Below are 22757 nucleotides of genomic sequence, written 5' to 3' on the forward strand. Positions count from 1 at the left end.
AAATATGTTTGATTTGCTATGAATTTCGAAAGGCTAAATACATATTGACACCACAATATTTAATAACTGAGTAACATCACAGATCTCAAAATGAGCAGGATTTTCTACTGCTGAAGTATTATTTATTTTAGTTGCCATTTTGGAATATTTTTAGTAAAACAAACTTGACTGTACAGGAAAAAATCTGGTCAGATTTGGGCATTGAAAAGAGAGTTAACTAAGTAAGCATTTACTGTTGTGTGTCAATGCTTTTGGACATAATACTTTCATTGCTTATAATTTAGAGTGTAATTTTAAACCTATTACTGGTGTGTAATGAATCAAGGTAATCACCAAATATTTTGTGTGATACCAATACAGTTCTAATGGTTCCAGAACAATGAGCAATTGGAGGTGGATATCTACGAGAGATTGCCAGTGCCGTTCGGTCTAGTTCGATATGGTGTTGCGCCTGACCACCCCGAAGTGAAAAATGTCATCAACACCTTCACCAAAACAGCACAGCATCCCAGAGTCAAATTCTGCGGAAACGTCTCGCTCGGTGAAGATCTTACCCTGCGAGATCTAAAGGATGCTTACCATGCTGTTGTACTGGTTAGCATACTGATGTTTTAAACACTATGTTCCTAACAAGACTTAAAAGTTTTCTGGATGCCTATGAAATGAGTACTCAACAATTTGTATTCAGATAAAAAAGTCAATGATTGGTGCAGTAACTACCCTTGTAGATGTCCATAGTCTATGGATTGGAGAGGAGAGAGAAAAGGTGCTTAACATTTCTCTTAATGTTTCAAAGGCTTTTGACTTTGAGACACTGTACCATAAGATACTGCATGATACTTAGAGGTGTGTATCGTGAGATACTGAATGATTCATTTGCATCATGTATATTGCGGCACCAGTTTGAAACTTGTGGGGTCCATGGTTTGTTGCCCGGTTGGCTCTCGTCATATCTAAATAACTAGATCAATGTGTACAGTTCGCGAACACCATTTGTGACAGGGCATCAGAAAAAATTGGAATGCATTATGAAAACCTGTAGGAATCATTTCTTGGGCTGGTATTTTTTCTTATATACATCAAAATTTTGAATTTGTAGGTAATAGAGAGATCATTCAATACGCTGAAGACACGACTTTCTATATCTCAGATAAAACAATTAAAAAATAAAATTGTTTCTTGAACTGAGTTTGTGCATCCAGTACTTTTCTGAAATAAACTTAAATCAAACCATACAAAGTTCTTTGATAGCATAAACAAGAATTAAGACCAATTGTGTTTATGGATGATGAATCGGAATCCATCAAGAATTTTGGTAATTTATAATGGACTAACCTAGAAAGATTATACTAACCCTATCCTGGCCTTGAGTGGCCTAGGCATTTGTGCTTTACGTAATTTGGAACAATATTGCTACTTTAATATCTTAGAAATGTTATTTTTGGTCTTGTTTACTGAAATCTGATATATGGTGTGAGAAAAAGGGGAGAATGTACCAAATATAGACTGGAAGGGTGCTTAGACTCCAAAAAGTCAATTCAAACCATGTTCAAATTAAATTTTAAAGAGTTGTGTAGGGAGGCATTCATGGAATTAAAACTGCTAATTTTGCCATGTCTCTTATGTGCCGTAAGTATTTATATACCAGTAAGAGTGTACTTTCATAGTCAAGACCGAGACTGGCACGAGAGGCAAGGACAACCTGTGAACACAACCACAAGATGACAGAATTTGTGCATTTGCTGTCTCAAGTTAGTGTGAATCTGATAATAACTCCCAGAATGCACCAAACATACTCAAACCTCAAATCATATTCAATCTCAATTGAAGTGTCATCTTGTGGCCTATGTGTTTTACTTAGTTGATGAGTTCATGTAGATTCGCTGATATAATAAACTGGTATTGGCTTAAAATCAGCCAAATTTCAGATCTGGTGTTGTACAAATTTGAATTATTGTGCATGTGTGTGATCTTTCTAGTTTGAATGTATTGTATTAGATTAGAATTTTAAGCTTTGCAGTACTGTAAGCACTGTTAGGCACGAGGGCTGACCATGCACTAAATGCAATAAATATGTAGTCTACACACACAAAACAGTTGTTTGCCTTGTTTTATGATTATAGTTCTGAGTTAGTCTAGTTGAGTGTGTGGGAAGAATGTTTCAGTAGTTTAGAGATGTGCAGTATATCACGTGACAAGGAAATGTAGAAAACTCGGTTGCTCCACTGTGCATGTAGATCGTGTCTAAAATGTCATACTGCACTCTATAAAGTAAAATTAATGTTTGTGACACAACCAGTTAATCATCTTTAAAACAACTATTTCTTTAACAAATTCAAAACATGGATAGTTAATGTAGTCTTGTAATGTTTATGCGATTTTAATTGATAAAGAATCTTTTATCCATTTTTGTTTGTTTAGGGTGTAGTGGTTTAAATAATAACCATTGCTGTTTATAATATTTATTTTAAAGTACTTTGTGTTATATATAAAGCTACTGAATGAAACAAGAATATTTGAAAAAAAAAACTAAAATGACATGATGATTATTGAATAATGAGTTTTAATTATTTGGGATATTTTAAGTAGCACATTCACAGAATAAATAATCATTACTATGACGAAGATCTGGTTGTGTAGTGTTGATAACTGTTGTTTAGTTCTAGCCTGAAGTTATTTCAGCCATGTGATGAAGTTCAAAGTGTACTAGATTAATTAGGTGTCCCATGTTGTAATTCAAAGTACTTCAAGTATTAAGTTACGGTGTATTGCCCATGGTTAGCGATGCCACATGACAAAAGTTCTTAATGTGAGTTTTACTTAACTTTAGCAATAACAAACAAATGTTACAACTAATATAACTACAAGTCCATGTTGGGTAACATAGTGAATTAGTCTTGAACAAACACAGCAATTTGTTTTTATTGTAGGTAACGATCATTGACGACGGTCTTAAGTCTAGTTTCACTTTTAACAGATATGCATTGTGCAGCGCAACTACGGCAGTTGTAAACATCGACTGTACCACCATCGAGCTTGCAACTGCAACTATCAATATCAGACAACGGTTGCAACTCAGAACCATCATTTGAGTGCAGCCATTCCAAAAACACAATTCCGCTGTATTCTACCCATCCCTATTGTCGATCTGGCTAGTCCTGTTCTTCTGTAGTGATAGTTTTTGCTGTTGTGGTTTTGTGCTATTTTAATTTTTTGTGATAGAAAATTTGAGTGAATAGTGTGCAACTGTAAAATTTTGTTTCCTGTTCGTTAAAAATGCCATTAAAACGGTTTTAATATTTAACACAGTCTACAAAGATGCTGCTATGAGAAAATCTCAAGTGCATACATGCTACATTTATATATGATTTTACCATGGTATTGATCTTTATTTACAATAATAAGATGCATTTTCCGTTTGTATATAACAAAGCAAAAACATGATGGAATAATAATACAAATTCAGTTTAATAAATTTGTGAAATGTAAGCTGCAAAAAGAAAGGAAATAAGCCAATAAGTACAGACAATTTCAACAGGATGGTCTCGAGATCTAGATCAAGTAGTTCAGTATACACTAGCCAAGGATCTTCCATTATGGTACTTAAAAAGTAAGAGGTCTTTATTTTTTCACTGTTGTACCCCTTCCTTTTGTTAAATTAAGGAAAGATATATTTAGAGAATTTTAGATCATTTCATTTCTTTATTGTCACTTTACTTTACACATCTGGCAAAGCTATAAAGAACTGGTAAAATGCCAATCAAGCTAAATCTAAACTTAACATTTAATACACTATAAAACAATATTATCTAAGAAATATATTGCATACAATTTATTAACATTTGTGTCAATAAAAGACAGTAAATACACAAATTTAAAACTCAACATTAAACAATATAACAAAACTAATCATTTAATGTCAAACATTACCTCAAAAGCATGTAATAGCATTACATTTTTATGCTGTTACATTATATTTTTAGGCAGTAAAATAATAAATATCAATAAAAGACAAAATACATGTCACTACATGTTAGTTTATGTCAGTACTTGTATGAGTTATGACGAAATTGAAACAAATTTTAATGAGATATCCTTTATTAAAGTCAGTTAAAACTATGCTTTTTAACCTGTGCATGTGTAGACATACGGAGCCGAAAGAGACAGAGAGCTTGGTTTGGCAGGAGAGTCATTGGTGAACGTGGTCTCAGCTCGCAGGTTTGTGGGCTGGTACAATGGTCTACCGGCTGACAGAGACCTGATGCCGTTGCTAGATACCGACACTGCTGTAGTCTTGGGCCAGGGGAACGTAGCTATAGATGTGGCTAGAATTCTACTGACACACATCGATGTTCTTAAGGTATTTTTATTAGTTTTATATTTGCTTGGTGGGGGCTCTTGGCCCCATTTATATTAATAATAAATCAAATTGAAACTAACGTTGCCATTAAAACAGAAAATAAAGAGGAAGGTCAGTATAGATGGAAGGTTAAGCAGTAATGCTTTACCAAAGAAATTCTTGCACACTAAAGAATTCAGGTGGCTTTATCTGTCTAATGTATGTGGAGTATCATGAGGTCTGACTACTAATGAGCAAGTCCTATTGTTTACTGTTGGAAGTTGTTAAATTGAGAGGAGGGACTATTGTGGTAGTTAGTGGTCAATGTTTGAACTTTAATGATTGTATTGCTATTATAAAATGTTAGTTTGCAATAGTTGGTGACACTGCATCACCTAACTTGGATTGTGAACATTCTCTTGTTTTAATTCTTTGCTGAAGCCTTAATGATGTAAAATATTAGTGTTTGCTGTACATTTATTTAAGTTGTGATTTATCTTCAATGCTTCAATTAGGTCGATCCTTCTGATTTCCTTTAACTTCTTTATTATTTGTGTACTTTGGTATAACAGTGCTTCTTAAAATTGATTGTGAACTATGGTAATGTGGCAAAGCCATATATATTTTTTTAAATTCCATTTTAAAATCTTTGAACATGTCTAAAATACTTCAATAATGTGTGTACTAGTCTTTTGTTAATACAATGAGGGAATTGAAACAACATAAAAGTTTTGCTGTCTGAGCAGAAGACAGACATAACAGCGCATGCTCTTTCCATGCTGGCTGCCAGTAGAGTGCAGCGTGTGGTGCTTGTGGGACGGCGTGGGCCACTGCAAGTCGCTTTCACCATCAAAGAGCTGCGCGAGATGACGCGACTGCATGGTGTGACAACTGAATTTATTCCAGGACAGATGGATGGTGTACAGATATACATCGATAGTAGGTAGATCATGTGTTGCTTCTAAGGCCTTTTTAAAGAGCTTGAGATTTTTGCTGTATATGGATTATATATAAATATATATATATATAAATGTTAACAGAAGAACAACATATATACAGGTATATATATATAACCATATACTGCACCATATATATTATATGTTGTTCTTCTGTTAACATTTTTGGCACCCATCTCGCACACATTTTTTTTGTAAAGAAGTTTATCAGTAACAATATTATACACTACAGACCTTGAAACTTGTGAAAATTTCTGATGAAGTTCACCAATATTGAAGCGCCTATTTTGGCGAATTTCCTCATCAACTGTTTGTGTTAAGTCTTCATTCCCAGTAGGCCGTCCAGGTTGTTCTTTATCATGAATATTTGTCTTTCCTTCTTTAAAAAATCTTCACCATTTTCACACAATTCCATCTATTACACTCTCACCATAAACTTTAACAAGCTGCCGGTAAATTTCAGCAGGACGAACTTTTCTTGCTTTTAAAAACTGAATTACTGAGCGCACTTCACAATCGGCGAGATTAATGATTTACATGGTAACAAACAAAGCAGTTCAACCAACACTGGCAGAGACGTGAAACGTAATGCTGGCGTAGTGGGGAACTGGCCTAGAGTGACTCACCTTGAACGGATATCACATGACAGGATGTGCCCTTTAAAAATGACCCTCATAGATAAAATACTTAATCGTATATTTTTTACAGTGATCTCTGAAGCTGATTTTATCTTTGATGTGTGAATGGAATAGATAAAATTTCTTGGTTTGACTGACTGACTGATTTATCCATGCACAGCAAAAACCTGAAGGATAGAAAAATGAAATTTAATGCATAGGTTCAGTTTGTGTCCTACAAGTGTCTAAGAAGGGGTTAACACCGCAGTGGTGTGTGGCGGTCGCCGGTGACCGCGCCGCATGCGATGTGTTAAAGGAAAGGGCTACTCATGGAGCTTTGTATAACGCTTCAATATTATCAATTGACGCACAAATCCATATAGTTGGTTCATTTGTAACCTAATGTGATTGGAAAAATTATTGAATGAAAGATAAAGATTTATCCACATTTGCTTTGCAAGTTAATTATAACCCAGTTATGAGTTATAACAATTCAAAGTTGATCATCTATAATACAAAACTGGTTTAAAATGTGGAAAATGTACTTTGCAAATAAACATGGGCAATCTTTGTCTTCAATTTGATTCCTTTCCAACTTACGAGTATATTGGATAAAAAATGAAGCCACTAAGTGGGTTAAGGTCAAGCGTTACATGGTGCATTTTTGACCTATATGGCCATTAATTTGAGCAACCTCTAGTGGCAGCCGTTGTAATTACTAGATGTGAAGGGATAATATTTTTATTAATGACGGGGAACTACATCCAATGTATATCTAGAATACAGAAGCAATAAACGCTTACCATCTAACGCTTGGTTTTATAGGGTACCATCTATTGTTTTACGGGATACTATCTATTGTTTTATGGATACCAGCTATTGTTTTATGGGATATCATATCCCATGTCATTACAATTTAGACTAGTCTACATAATATTATTTTTGTATCTAGTGGTTAAGTAATAGGCAGAATTCAGAACAGTTAGTTTATAATGAAATATATTTATAATGATTACTTTTATCCTCTCTTAAGAGGCAGGTCGGTAGGACAGACCTTCCAAGTCGTAATAAAATAGCCCCTACATATAGGATGGTCCTGTGCTTAATCATAAGAGGACAAAAGCCTGTCAAAAACCAGTGTACGTGCTAGGAGGCTGAGGTTGTTGTATCCTGGAGTCCTAAAAATAAAATAATATTGTAAATTTACAACAGTTTATAAGACGAACATTAGAGAATTAAATTCCAGTGAGATTTATCACAAATGTTAAACACTGGCTGTGGTAGGCATCATGTATGCAACTCAAACAGACCATGAAAATGTCAGGCATTGTGTAAGCTACTCTTAGGGTTGCGGTAACCATGATTATCCTGTGATAACCGAGTCAAGGAATGTCAAGTGAAGGTGATCTCTGAGCAATCTTGTCTTGTCATCAACCTCCCTTTTTATAGTACTTTACTCAATATAAATACCATTATAATACTGCTTTCAATAATATTGTATTTCAAGGGATACCATTAATGAATCAATGAAAAAACTATAATAGAATTATTATGTATAGATTTATAAACCGTTTTATATAATAAGTTTAGAAACAAACACCAATCACTCATAACATGACAGATTTGTTATTTGAATGTTTGTTTTAAAATTAATTAACAAAATCCAATTAGAAAGAAGCTTCTACAATGTATAGTTTTATATTTTTTCACAATCAGTGCTGTAAATTTAAATATTTCATTACCAAATTATGATTTTGTTCTTCAGAGTTGAAAAGACCTAGACGTAGACTGACAGAGTTGCTGCTGCAAACTTCGGCTGCAACGTTTCCACAACAGAATGATAAATCGTTTCAGCTGATGTTCCTGCGTACTCCCCTATCATTCCAAGGAGAACAAAGAGTTTCTGGAGTTCAATTAGCAGTCAATACTTTACAAGGAGACAATCCTGAGGTATGCTTTTGGGAATTTATCTTACCAAAAAATGTAAATTTTGCAATAGGATATTGTCCAGATATCTATGACAAATATTTGGTACAATGTAAGGATAGTCTGACATATGCTTTCGAGTTTGCTTTATTATTTTGGTTGAATGGAGATACACCAAGTGAGCTTGGAATATCTATACAGAGATGACTGTCAACAACTGACATGACGGATTTTGGCAATCCTGTCTTGGAGAGATCATGTTACTGAAAGTCCATATTCTGACTGGAAATCTCTTGATTTGTGGACTACTATTATAGAACTGAACTCCTAGATTTGTGATGGACGCTGGTGGTTTTAATGTGTTTTTTGTAGTTCCTTGGCTGTTGACCACATGCATAGAGCTGTGTAAAAAATCATGTTGATAACCTCCTGTCACTGTCAGATATGAATCCTATGATTGCTAAAATTACATGAAAATTCAAAATAAATTCTGTAGTTTTGTCAAGATTTACTGGAAGTGTTAAAAGTGAAGATATTAAGCAATTTGTAAATACAGGTGTTAAAGGCATTTACAAAGTAATCAAATTTATTTAAAAGTAGGTATCCTTCTTTTAAAGTGGGTACATATTAATCTTCAATCAACAAAGAATAAATTGAACCTCCTGGTCATGTTTAACCATACAACTTTATGTGAAATGCTGTGTGTGTTAATGAACATTGGTGCACCCAAAATGAATAGTAATATATATACCTAAGGAATACTCTCTAGTTGCCAGTTATTGTAGACTATCTCCTTATGTGAGAGTTGCAATTTTGTAAGCAACTCCTTTCAATACCCAATTGAGGTCTTAAACATTGAAACTTACTGTGATTGTAAAGTATTTTTAGCATTCTGATAATTTTATCTCTGTACCATACCCCAGATTATGTGGTTGACATTTCTACAGATAAATGATCTCTTATAATAATTATCTCTCTCTATAAGTTCTGGACTTTTTAACTAACAACTCTAAATTTGGTCAGTACAAGATTGTCATAGCAGGTGACATAAATATTGATTCTAGATGCAATAATCCACAAACTGTAAAGTTATTATAATTTCATTTCCAAACTCCACTCTGCTTCTTATACCTGTAGAACTGTCAAATCCCACCTCTCTGATCATTTTGGCTTGGCTTGTTATCAATATACGAGAAGGGGTGGCATCAACCCCCAGGAGATAAGCAACCTCCGTCACAGGGTAGACTTTGAAATAGAGGAAGTAGAACCTAAATCCAAAATTTTATGTAAATCAGTGCTGTTTGAGATAAATACTTAGGTTATCCTTTTTTCATAGTCATTGACTGGACTATATCAATTGGTTTTTTTGTTTTTATTAATTATTTTTGATTCTGTCATTTTCCAATAAAATTATTTGCTTTTTCCCTGGAGGACCATAGTACAAAATGCTTATAAAGACAACCAATGTCAGTTATCATGTTTTTGTTCAGATTCAGACAGCTGTAGCGACTGATACTAGAGAAACACTGTCCTGCGGCCTTGCACTGCGTAGTATTGGGTACAAGAGTATCGCTGCTGATCCTGAAGTACCATTTGATTCCTCGCGTGGTGTAGTCATACAGGAACCAGGTGAAGCTATTTATTCTTAATGTTTGAAGAATAAAGTCACACTGCAGATTCATCTAGCTCTTAACCTAGATTTTTGAAATAACCAATAAATAATCTTAGTTCTTAGGCTAACACAGCCGTGTCATGATTATTATTAAAGTTACCAAGTTCATATCACATCAAAATATCGTTAGCACAATTAAATTGAATTAAATCAAATCACAGTGAGGTTGAAATATTTCAAGAATTTAATTCTTTTATCAATATCTAACGTAACGTGGTTACTGGAAAATGTACGTAATAGTCATGACCAATAACTAAATAAGTATAATTTATGCAATGATGAGTCAAACTAATCTTAATGTCTTTATAGTTGTATATTAATAACTGTACTACATCAATTTCTAATTTCTAATAAAATTTGTAGATACTACTTATCAAATCATAATATTAAATACTAATAATTCCAACTTTCTGAATGGATTTTATTTGTCAAAAAATAGAATAATTTATTACATATAAATAAATATTACAGAATAATTACAAAAAATCACATGTATGTGATCTCTTTAATATTCTGAAAAAGTTACACAATTTATTGTATTATATTTCTTTGTTATTTTATATATAAGCGCTATCCAGAAAGTAGATTTTGTTTCGTTCAGAAACCACTAGGATCAGAACTATTGTGGCCATTTTGATGTCACGGAGTTTTCTCCGTGCAGTGGCCATGCAGCCTGTTGTTTTACAATATCAGTTTTAAATGTGTGATGCTATTGAAAATCCCACGAGTTGTGAAGTGAGATCGGTAATGTGGTTTTTGTTGTCTAAGCACAATAAACCAATTGAAATTTATCGCCAACTCTGAGAAATTTATGACAATTATGTGATTACTGAAGTTGGAGTGCATCAGTGGTGCATTAGGTTTAAACATGACTGAACTAATGTGCATGATGACGAATGAAGTGGACGGCCAAGCATTATGACCGATGAATTTGTCTCTAAAGTTGATGAGAAGACCGCCGATTCACAATAACAGAACTCTCACTTAGTTTTCCTCAAATTTTAAGGAATTTGTTACATAGAAGTTAGGTTGCCATAAATTTTGTGCAAAAATGGGTACAAAAATGTTGTTTTTGCATGATAATGCCAGACCACACACGGCAAATTGGACTCGAGAAGTCCTAGATGCTTTTAAGTGGGAGGTGTTTCCACATCCACCTTACTGTCCGAACTTTGCACCCAGCAATGACCACCTGTGCAATGAAGACCTGGCTTGGGACACAGCGCTTTAATGACGACGTGGAACTGCAGGACGGGTGTGAAGTCTCTCTTGGTTGAAGTTTCAGGCAGCATAATTTTATAACACTGGCATTTCAAAATTAGTTCAATTTGTATGGTGACTATGTTGAAAAATAGTATTTTAGTAACACTTTAAAATGTATATAATACAATTTTGTCTTGTACTTTGTTTTTTGTTTATATCAAAATGTAATCTACTTTCTGGATAGCCCTTTTGTGTGTGTGTGTGTGTGTGTGTGTGCGCGCGCGTACGCGCGTGCGCGCGTGTGTTTTATACATTAATCAGCTCATTGACTTTAAATCAGCTGTTCAGAGTAAAACAGTTTAGAAAACCATACTTCCTGTTGTGTAATGTTGTAAAACATGGTATTATGTTTGGTAGTACTAATCAGTTGTTTTTTATTCGATTTTAACTCTAGAAGTGGCAATGCTAAACTTCCACAGTGGCAAGCTCTTTTTGGCCACTTTGCAGAGTATTTTTTAGAAATTCACCAAAAATATATTTTTTACTCTAACCTAGTCATGTTGCATACTGAATTCTTCAGAAAGAGTTGAATTTTCATATTATGACAAAATAAAATGATTTCTTGAAACCTGAATTGGACTTATCATGTGAAAAACCAAAAAATGTTGATTGACCGAACTAAAATTGTAACTTTGACACTTTGTAAAAAATAATAAAAACATAGTTACAGAAAATCCATTATATACCAAAGGTAGAAACAATAATTACCTACAAATACCAAAGGAAAAACTTTGAAAATTATAAAAAAATAAATAAAATAAATGAAAAAATAAAAAATAAATCTTTTTTGCAAAATAGCAAAAAAGTTTTGTTGAAACTGGTAAAAAACAACCTAAATGCTGTAGAATCTTTGCATACTATATTTTATTTTGAAGAGAAAGAGTTTTTCTACAGATCTACCAGATCAGTTTATTACAGTAAATTATTTTAGTTTTTTTTTTGTGATCAAACTTGAAAATGAAATTTGGTACCAGGAAACAGTGAATAAACAAACTAACACAAGATCGTAAAAACAACGCCAAATTTATTACAAACCAAAAAGATAGACAATGTTATAATAATAAAGAAAATATATAGCTATATGTACAAGCCAAGAGAAACGAAACAGTCACGTAGGCCTACTCAGCTAGTTTTGCCACAGACCGCGGGAGAAAACTTAGGATTATTTCAGTTATTACCATTCATTATTTCATCGTGATGTTGATGATACTATATGAAATGTATTTGAAATTTAGTGGTGAACGCAACTGTGCAAAGTAGGCGTAAAAATAACTATCGGTTGCCTAGCAATAAGTGGCAATGTGAAGCGACTTCTAAGACGTCGCTTGCCACGTCACGGCGGCGTAAATAGATTGTCTCAGAAGTCGCTTGCCACTTAGAGGGTTAATGAAACAACCACTGTTAGATTTAGAATAAAGTTTACAACATTTTAATATTCTTGTAAAATTTTCATACAGGGTTTCGATTTTGCGGAATTTAACATAAAAATTTATGATTGACTGCCATTTTGAAACTGGTAAAGATAATTTGTTCATATTTTTTTCTCAAATGGGCATACAAAAGGTCAATACAACTGCAAAGTTTCATAACTTTATCTTTACTGGTATAAAAGATATAACTTTTTTGGTAAAAATCATATACAGACAGATAGACGGAGTTCCATATGAAATTTTTTGCTCATTTTCACGTCTAGAACAAAATACCACAATATTGGAACACCTTTAGTAACCACCCTGTACACATATATACTCTTCCAAGCAGTTTAAAAGTTCAAACAAAACAGAAAATCCAGTGTTCATGTTTGTTTTAATTTTCAAGTTCCTAGAACCCGTCATTAAAAACCAAGAAACCAAGAATTAAAAACATAACCGAAAAAATAATAATTTGGCAAATCAATTCCATAAACAATAAAATTCTAATCAGATGTATTTAGATTATTTGTAACTGTTTACATAAACTCAAAATTTATATGAGAAGGAAAAGAGAATCATCTTAAAGGTTCAACCCATTTGGTTGCCTTGTTTTAAAAATGAATTGATGTGCGATTTCAACATTTCTTTAACTTATCAAATTTGTATTTTGATTGGGATTTGGCTCTAAATGATAAATTTCTTTTTCAAAATTCTGAAGGTTTCTTATTTTGGAATCTTCCCCTGAAACTAGAAATTTTATGGATATGAATTTTTATCTATTCTAGCCTTTTTATCCCAATGATGAAGTTATCATCCAACTAAAAAGTTGCTGCGGTCAATATGAGTCTGTTCTGGTCGTTTAAATTCACCCCCGGTCTAATCTATTTACAGTTCCACAATTGATTTATGCTGTTGCACTAACCAAAACAATGGTCTCATACCTGTATGTTGGTTTCGGGGCGTATAAATAGCATTTTCATTGCATTAGATGGATATTTTGATCATTGGCGCAATCAAAATCTAAAGTTAGATAATAACTTTGTCTCTGCAATCTGCATTACACTACTGATCAAGCAGTTTACAGTAATTTAATAGTTACTAAAAATTCAATGTAAACAAATAAATGTTTCTGCTTCTTTGATGAACTTGTGCTGAGTGTTAACAGCTGAAAGTATCAGTTCATTTTGTATTACGTGTTGAAGCGCAATCTGCTGGATCCAATATTAAACACTCTAACATCAACAACAATTTATAAATAAAAAATTAATTAAATAAACTATTTAAATCGGACCAAATCATGAATCTAAACCATTCTCGAATCCCCTTCAACACACACACAAAATTTCATCAAAATCAGTCCAGTCGTTTATGAGGGGTTTAGTCACATACACATGAACACAAGAAAATATATATATATTTCTATACCAAACATAGAATGGCCCCTCCTAGATTCCTTACTACAGTTAGGTCAGAATTGCTTACTTCTAACTGAGAAAATATTCATCTAGCGAATAAAGAGATAAATTTATCAAATAATCTTTCGCTTTAGATTTGAATTTACATAAATTATTTTCCAGTAAAATATGCCTTGGTAGCATATACAAAAACTTTGTTCCCATATATTTAGTTTTTTTCTTAAAAAATTCTAAATGATGTGTTTCAACCTGTCTATTTAATCGAGTGTTGTGAATATGATTATTTACAGATAAAATCGGGTCAAAGTTCTGTTTTACGTAAGTCATAGTTTCTGTATGGGCTCTAGCCCATATACAGTTAATATTTTTAGATTAGCAAAAAGATGTTTGACTGAGTCTTCTCTTTTTAATTTGCACATAATTCTTAATGATTTCTTTTGTTGTATTAAAATTCTATCTAAATTTCCCTTTTTTGTTGCTCCACATATGCTTATCCCATAAGCAAGATGTGAGTGAACTAAAGAAAAATATATTATTTTTAATGTTTCCAAGCTACAGTACTTTGCCAATTGTCTCAGAGCAAATAAGCCTGTTGACATTTTGCCTACCACATGATCAGTGTGCTTGTCCCAACTTAGGTTTTCGTCAATTAAAAGCCCTAAAAATTTTGTTACTTCAACTTGTTCTATTATTTCGTTATTTATAGCTACTTGTGGGTTTATTTTATTCCTTGTTTGTTTTGAACAAAATTATATAAAATTAGATTTACTTGAGTTTAGTAGAAGATTTTTATGATCCAAAAATTCTTTGACAACTGACAAAGTAATAAATGATGAAACTTCAACATTTTCTTTAGTGTCTCCTGATATTGTTATATTCGAATCGTCAGCAAACAAACAAATAGTACTACCAACAGGGATCGCCCCAGGTAAACCCTTCAAGTAGCAAAGAAACAAGAGAGGTCCCAGGACAGACCCCTGCCGCACACCATGTTTAATTATTCGTCTCTGGGAATTGAACTTGCGGATGTAATTGTATTTTTCTGAAAATTCTGATATTGAATGTTCAATCTCAACATACTGCTGTCTAGTTTGGAGTTAAGATTCAAACCATTCCAATCGTTTTTCAGTAATCCCTAGTTTTTCTAATGACTTTAAAAGTTTTTTATGAGACACACTGTCAAAGGCTCTAGTCTTATCCAAAAATACACCTAAAACTTTTTCACACTTTTTTGTATTTGTTAGTTAAAATAGAACATAAAACTTCAAAATTTGACATAAAATTGTGGAAAAACATTGGTATTGGGAATCTGTAGATACAGCATAATACACAGTTAAAATTTTCTAGTAATACCTCAACCAGACAGCATTCAAATATTTTGTCAATCAACAAATTTTGAACTGAAGGAATTATTAATTTTTTAGTATTGAGATATGTTTTGAATAATATTATTACTCCTCCGCCCACTGAAGATCTAGAATAATAAGAACATATATTATAACCCGGAACTTGTAATATATTTAGTTCGTTTTCACTCATTTCGTGCTCAGAAATTACCATGATGTCTAACTTTTATTCGTCCAAATTAATTCTTAAAATTTCCAACCGTGAGGGTAAATGTTGCACTTTTTGATGCATAATTGTAAAATTAATCTGAATGTTGTCTTGGTTGTTACGATTTAAAGAGGGGCCATTTCCAGAGCTACATTGGCTAAAAAAGTTTTTGTGATGGTTGGTTGAGGAGTGCTGCACGAGTGAGAAGAGTCATTTTTGAGTAGAGAACTGTTAGACTCGTTTGAGTGAAGTTCTGCTACCTCATCTTGAAGTGTTCTTCTTACTTTAATTAAAAATTCTTTATGTGTTGTCCATTTTTAAAATTTCTTGCTGATTCTTCATTGCATGTAACTACGGTAATTTTTGCCTCTGTACTTTTTTGAAATTTAATAATATTTTTTATAAAATGTTCAACTTGTATTTCATCCCTAACACAGCCCATGGGGGAGCAAATGAGGTGTTTAAGTTGCTTGTCTTTAAAGTCACTTGTTAGATGATGGAATGCTGAGTCATAGTCATGTGAAGTTGGCTTTTGATGATATTTATCTTTTGTAAGCAGACTATAGACTGTTGCTCCATCGGGCAGCTGTTGGTAGGCAAGATAATTAGATAAGGAATCTGTGGTATCAGGACGGCCAAATTCTTCTTTGAAGATTGCAGCCACACCAGCACTCATATGCCTTTCACTGTGGAAGTCCCGTGAAATGCAGTGTGCAAAAGCCACTGATTTTTCCCCTTTGTGTTTTTTTATAGAAATTCTCATATTTTGGTCAAGGATTTCAATCTTATTTTCAATTTGTTTAAGATGGGCTTTATTTTTATTTTCATTTGTAGAATTGAGTTCACTCCTTGATTCCAAGCCAGATCCATGCAGTAGTTTGGCTATCATTTCTGCTACCTTATCTTTCCCTCTTCTATTCATGTGCAACCCATGTCTTGTAAAGTAATGTCGAGGCAGTTGATCAAGAGGAAGTATCTGAACATGTTGACATTTTTGAGCTATAATATTCTCTAGTTCTGAATTAATTTGTGCTATTTTTAGATCCAAATCATGTCTGTCATGTCTCATTGGAAGCTTAGCCAAGATAAGCTTGGAAAATGTTGAACTTTCTATCATATTTTGTATGTTACTCAATATTTGTTCAATGCTACTGTTTTCAACATCATTTATGCCTGCAATTACTAATAAGTAGTCTTTTTTATTTAAATCTTTGCCAAAACTTAGCACTTCCTCAACAACGTAGTTGAACTTGGCACCCGGACGGACACATGATGAAACGTGGAAAGTTCTCCGCTGAACCAGACTACTTAATTGTTTTCCATGGCTATCAGCCAAGATTAGAACTTAAGATGTTTTTACATTTGCAGTACTACAAGTTTTCCTGTGTAACATTGTTGTATTAATATTTGTTCTATTATCACATGCAATTTCTTGATAAGCTGGTGTGATGGCTGTCTCAATTTTCCTAGCCAATGGCGGAAAACAATGTACACAAGTACGGTTTTGATTTTTCATATCTTCAAGGTCCTTAGTTAGTTTTTTATTATCATTTTGTAAAATTTCCACAACAGCTTTTAGGTTTGTTCTTTCCAACTCTGATTTTTTAAACTCTTGAATCAGTATTTTTGTTTGAAAGTCTTGAGTTTTGTTATCTTCTGAAACTGTTTCCGAGTCAGAGTTATTATTTTTATTTTTTCCTTCCATTAAACTTTGTTCTAGTTGTATACACCGTTCAGTAACAGCATTAAGTTGATAGTTTAAGTCTATATCCAATGTTGTATTTACAGCAGCATCCTTTTTGCAATTTGTGTTATCTTTTATATTATTTATTGGAGTAGATGTCAAGATGTTAGAAGTATTTAATCTAGAGGGTGATTGAGAGCTACTGTTCACATAACTTGTTGCAATTTTTTGTTGTTGCTTTCGAGACATACATTCATTTTCAATGTCCTTTAGGGCCAATGTAAACCCATGCTTTGTTGTTTGGACAAGTTTTGACTTATTTTCTTCATAATTATTCAGCTCACTAATTCTACATGCTCCAGTTTCTTTTGTTCCGTAAAATAAAACATTGAAAATATTGGCATTTCCTTTTTTTTTCAACACTAGTAATTATAGCAGGCCAGTGAGGGTGACCTCTTAATTTTACGGTAACTAAATCATTTATTTGAAATTTAGTCATTTTTCAGTTTGTAATAATAGCACATTAATTATAACTATTTCAATATACAAATAATTTATATACAATTTTTCATTTGTCTCAAACTTAAAAATAACTATTTATAATTAAAAAAGCAATCATTAGGTTTCACAACAGGCTCATCTGTGATTTTGTTGGGAACAAAAATAACTCAGTAAAATAAGGCAAAATAAGGATGCAACCTCGGAATGAAAGATAATAAGCTAAAAAATTTGCATACGTATTTATTTTGATGGTATAAAACTTACCTCAAAAGTCTCATATAATCACGTGTACGCGTCTTTAGATATTTAAGGTCAAAGTTCACGAAAATCAGTTTTTTGCAAATATCTCGTTTCCCTTACGCTAAATGACTTTGAAGGTGGTTAGAGAAATTGTTAGAACGGAAAATTTGCTTCAACTTTTGTCTGAAGTAATTTTATGTACGTTCAACCCTTTTTTTAGATACAGCGCAAAGAGTAGGGGACCGCTTTACCTGTATATACGAATAATGCGATGTCAGCCAGTAGAATAAAATAAATAAATGAGTTATATTGTTAATTATTCACTTACTATTATTATTATTATTACTTAATACTATTATTATTGTTAGCATTATTATCATTATTATTAAATTTTTATTATTATTTATTATTTAATATACCATATTTATAGATATTAATTATAAATGATATATTCTCTAAAGAATACTTATTTTATTTTTACCAAACACACAATATTAAAAGAAATATTTCAAATGAAATTTAATTATATATTTATTTATTGATCCAATAATCAATTTATTTAAAATTACAAACATAAAAATATTTCTTTTCATTATTAATGATTAATGTTTTTGTTTTAATTTTCTTCTTGTTCATCGTCTTCTTCTTATTCTTCTTCTTCTTTTTCTTCTTCATCTGGCTGTTCAACTATCGGATTCATTATCATTATTCTCGTTTACTAAAGTATCAGAATAGAAAGATTCAAGAATGTCATCACTTTCTTCATTGAAACCATCTGAAGTTGATGAAGCGTTGAGGCATGATTGTCCATTACACTGCCCACAAATTAAAGTGCATCGCAATCCTGATTTTCTGCATGCGTAATTAGAACCACAACCTTTCTTGCAATTGCAAAATATTGTATTCAGCAGTTCTTCTGGTGCTGGTGGTGGTAATAATGTTGTTATTGGTTCCAGGAGTTCATTTTGCACTACCCAGCCGAATTCCTGGGGTTCTAAATCACTTCCCAACCAAATTTGAGTCTGATAATAGACACGAAGGATATGCTGACGAGCTTGCTGTACTTGAAGGAGGAATACTTGATAACTGCACTGGTTTGTTGAGTCTTGTTGATTTGATGAACTGGGTGTATCGAAAAGACTTCTGATTTCGGAGCATTATACGTTGCTAAGAAAATACATACTCCATTTTCAAATAATTCTTGTACAGAGCAGTTTTTTTTTTTGTTTAAATAATTGACCTGATTGATTTAAATCGTGATTTTTTTTTCAAACATTTTTAATAAACGATATTTTACCTTTTTTTATATAAAGCCCAGAAGTCGTATCACATCCACTAAACGCGTGTAAAAATAATATGTGTTTCTTAGAATGAGGTGTTTCTTATTTATCGAAACTTTTTCGATGAATTCAGTTTTGTCTCCACATTACCCTTACCCAATTTTTTTGAAAAAAATTTCTTGTTGATGTGATTGAGCACGCCCTACCAAGATAACTAGCAAATCAATATCTTCTCTTACAATGACAAAAGTTTTTTTTAAGTTTAGACTCCTTCATCTCTGGCTTGTTTTGTAGTGATATTAAACAGTTTTTAATTTGTTGATAAGCATGTCTATAAATATTTTTTATTAGATGAATGCGATTAAAAATTTTTCTTGGCTGATTGGCACCTCCATTGTTTCATCAAAGCGGAGTTCGTAAGATTTTGAAACACCAGCAGTTCTTTTTAATTGTTCCATTGCTTTTAATGTCCTTAGTGTAGTCTGAGTAACCATCAATAATACAAACAACGATACTTGACCCATAATTCGTTTGTAAATATTTGAAGTATTTATTCAAAATATCAGAGATAGTATCATCTTTATTCCATACAACGTGATGCAAGAGAAATCCACCATCGACTATATATATGTTGTAGTGGTTCGTCTAGGTATATTAAATAATAAATAATAATAAAAATTTAATAATAATGATAATAATGATAACAATAATAATAGTATTAAGTAATAATAATAATAGTAAGTGAGTAATTAACAATATAACTCATTTATTTCTTGTATTCTACTGGCTGACCTCACATTATAGTATATACTGGTAAGCGGTCCCTACTCTTTGCGCTGTATCTAAAAAAGGGTTAAACGTACATAAAATTACTACAGACAAAAGTTGAAGCAAATTTTCCGTTCTACAATTTCTCTAACCACCTTAAAGTCATTTAGCGTAAGGGAAACGAGATATTTGCAAAAAAACTGATTTTCGTGAACTTTGACCTTAAATATCTAAAGACGCGTACACGTGATTATATGAGACTTTTGAGGTAAGTTTTATACCACAAAAATAAAGGACGTATGCAAATTTTTTAGCTTATTATCTTTTCATTCCGAGGTTGCATCCTTATTTTACCGGACTAAAAGTGTATTGGCTTAATGTGGATTTGAACAGAGAACCCTCACATTACTAAGTTCAGTACTTTACCACTGAGCCATCACCAGATGATATTCAACTGTAGTTAATAATATTAGATAAGGTGTAATCTAGTTCAGTTACGCCTTGTATATATATAAAGATTCACTTATTTAAATGAAAAACAAAGATTATAAGGCTTCTATATATTTCGTGGGATTTGATACCCACATCTTCAGGAAGCATAATATAAATATGAAGAAAACAAGAAACACAACAAATAAAAAGAAAATAACCAAAAATGTAAATACACAACTAAAAAATTGAAAAACTCAGCTGTTATATCATTACTTGCACAGATGGAAATTTGGAAAAGTTAAATTTGTCTTAAATTTAAACCATTTGGATATTTTGATTTTAAAAGTAATTGATGTGCTTGTTCCAGATTTTTAAATTTTAATCTATTTAAATTTTCTTCATGACAAGGGAAGACCTTATTAATTCCTTGAAGGTTATAACATTCTTCAATTTTGTCTTTTTTGTGCTCAGCAACATGTTTGGCCAATGGCTTCTCCTTGTCTTTATGGAAAATATCAAATCTGTGCCCTGTTATTCTGACTCTAAGGTGGTTAGATGTTTGTCCAATGTACTGTTTGTTACAAAATTTACAATTAATTTGGTAAATTACATTCTTAGAGTCACAGTTTTCTTTGCCAATGATGGGATAAGTTAAACCTGTTACGTTACTTTTGAATTCCCTAGAGTTTTTCATAATTTTGCAAGAACCGCAACGTGGTTTGTTGCACGGTTCACATCCATTAGTAACAGGTTGGTGTAATTTAGGTAGTTTAGGTTGGACAAGTTTGTTTTTCAAATTTGGAGGTTTTCGAAATATTACTCTAGGTGCTTTAGACATAAAAGTTTGGGTATCTGGAGAGGAAAGTAGGACATTATGGGCAATTTTCATAATACTGTTAATTTTGTGTAGTCCAGGAAAAAACTGTGTAATAAACTTTGGTTGTGTTTTATAATTGAAGCTTGCTGGACGTTTTGGTTTGTTTATTTGATTTTTTAAAATTTTGTCTGGGTAATTTAAATGTTTAAAAGTGTTGCTTAATTTTTCAATCTAATTTAAGAAGTCTTTATCATTGCTGCACGCGCGCGCGCGCACGCACACACACACACACACACACACATACATATATATATTGTGTATAGAATTTATTTATATATATATATATATATATATATATATTATTTTATAGAATCTGAGGGTATCAAATTACAAGGTAGATAAATAAAGGATATGGTTTCTCTACGCAGGTCTATATGCGGCAGGGTGGGTGGCCACTGGACCTGTTGGTGTAATTCTGTCTACAATGTCAAATGCTTTTGAGGTTGCCAACACAGTTAACAAAGACTTGAGCTCTGGAGCTGTGGATTGTACAAATTCTAAACCTGGCTCTGTCTACATTCTTCAGTTGCTGCGTTCTAGAGGTGGGTACTTACGTTCAAGGGTGGTTGGTCACTGGACCTCTTGATGTGATTGATGTTAAATGCTTTTGTTGCTGGACTGTCTATAGCCCTGAATAGCACACAAAGTAAATATGATCTACATTGTGCAACCGTTGTGTTTTAGAAGTGAGTAGCCAGGGGTAATATAGCTACTATTATCATTTCAATTTATAAAATTTGCAGATAAAAGTGGAGTCTGATATTGATATACATAACTCACATAGTTTATTAAAACATTTATTAAATAAGCCTACTACATTTATGAACCGGCTCTACAGCACGGGTGATTTGGTTGTGTGGTGCAGAGTAACAAACATGGGCTGCGATAAGAAGAAATTAACCAACTCCGTCAAGGGCTGATCTTGAAAAATAGAAACAGATCCAAAGTTGTCAAAAATAAAATTCAATTTGGTTTATTATCTGGAACATTCTAACTTACAAAATGTTCCTGACAACAAATTTGAGTAAACTCTTCATTGAGGAACTTTTTGATGTCAGAAATTGGGTTTCTAAAAAGTTTCGTAATGTTTTATCTTTTCACAGCTTCCTTTGCCTCGATTAATCCATCTAAATAGGTTGGATATGTGTCAAATTTGTGTTGTACTAGCTGTTTCCAGCGGCTTCGCACGCTTTTCGTAAGCACGTGTTTAAGAGCGACTAATTCTAGTGAATTATATTGTCAACACCGATGTAGAGTTTCCCTTGCTGCCACATTCAAGAAAATCTGTTAAAAGTATATGTTTATAGCAATTGTACAAATTCGATTACCTTATGTGCAAACATTCACGGATTTTTACAATGAGGTTGTTTTCATAATAGCGTTTAATAGTATTTTCATTGCATTAGATAGTTTATTGATCATTGGTGCAATCTGAATTTAAAATTAGGCAATGACGTCTTCTATGCAACCTGCATTACACTACTGATCAAGCACTTTACAATAAAAATTTCCTAAATTTTAAATGTAAACAAATGTTTCTGCCTCTTTGATGAACTTCAGCTGAAAGTATTAACAGCTGTTAAGTATCAGTTCGCTTTGTATTATGTGTCGTAGCGCAGTCTGTCGGATCCAATATAAAACACTCTAACATCAACAACAATTTATAATTAAAAAATTAATTAAACAAACTATTTAAACAGCCACCTCTCTAAAAGTATGCCTATGTTACTTCCAGGAACGTGTAGAATCACTGTACAAAATTTCACGATGTTTCGTGCATTGGTTCCAGAGTTATAACGGAACATACAAACAAACATTCGC

At 32.6% G+C, this 22757-nt stretch overlaps 1 protein-coding gene across 3 annotated transcripts in view; it reads left to right on the plus strand.

Moving 5' to 3' along the window:
* Positions 1-22757, plus strand: part of LOC124354552 (NADPH:adrenodoxin oxidoreductase, mitochondrial) — a 54217-nt gene that overhangs the window by 27338 nt on the left and 4122 nt on the right. For all 3 annotated transcript variants that reach the window (XM_046805097.1, XM_046805099.1, XM_046805098.1), the window contains exons 3-8: positions 376-594; positions 4145-4360; positions 5086-5278; positions 7678-7862; positions 9329-9467; positions 21305-21478. In XM_046805097.1, the coding sequence (XP_046661053.1) occupies positions 376-594; positions 4145-4360; positions 5086-5278; positions 7678-7862; positions 9329-9467; positions 21305-21478 (1126 nt within the window). The remainder of the gene's footprint in view (positions 1-375; positions 595-4144; positions 4361-5085; positions 5279-7677; positions 7863-9328; positions 9468-21304; positions 21479-22757) is intronic.

The sequence above is a fragment of the Homalodisca vitripennis genome, chromosome 2, assembly GCF_021130785.1.
Source record: "Homalodisca vitripennis isolate AUS2020 chromosome 2, UT_GWSS_2.1, whole genome shotgun sequence".
Lineage (NCBI taxonomy): Eukaryota > Metazoa > Arthropoda > Insecta > Hemiptera > Cicadellidae > Homalodisca > Homalodisca vitripennis.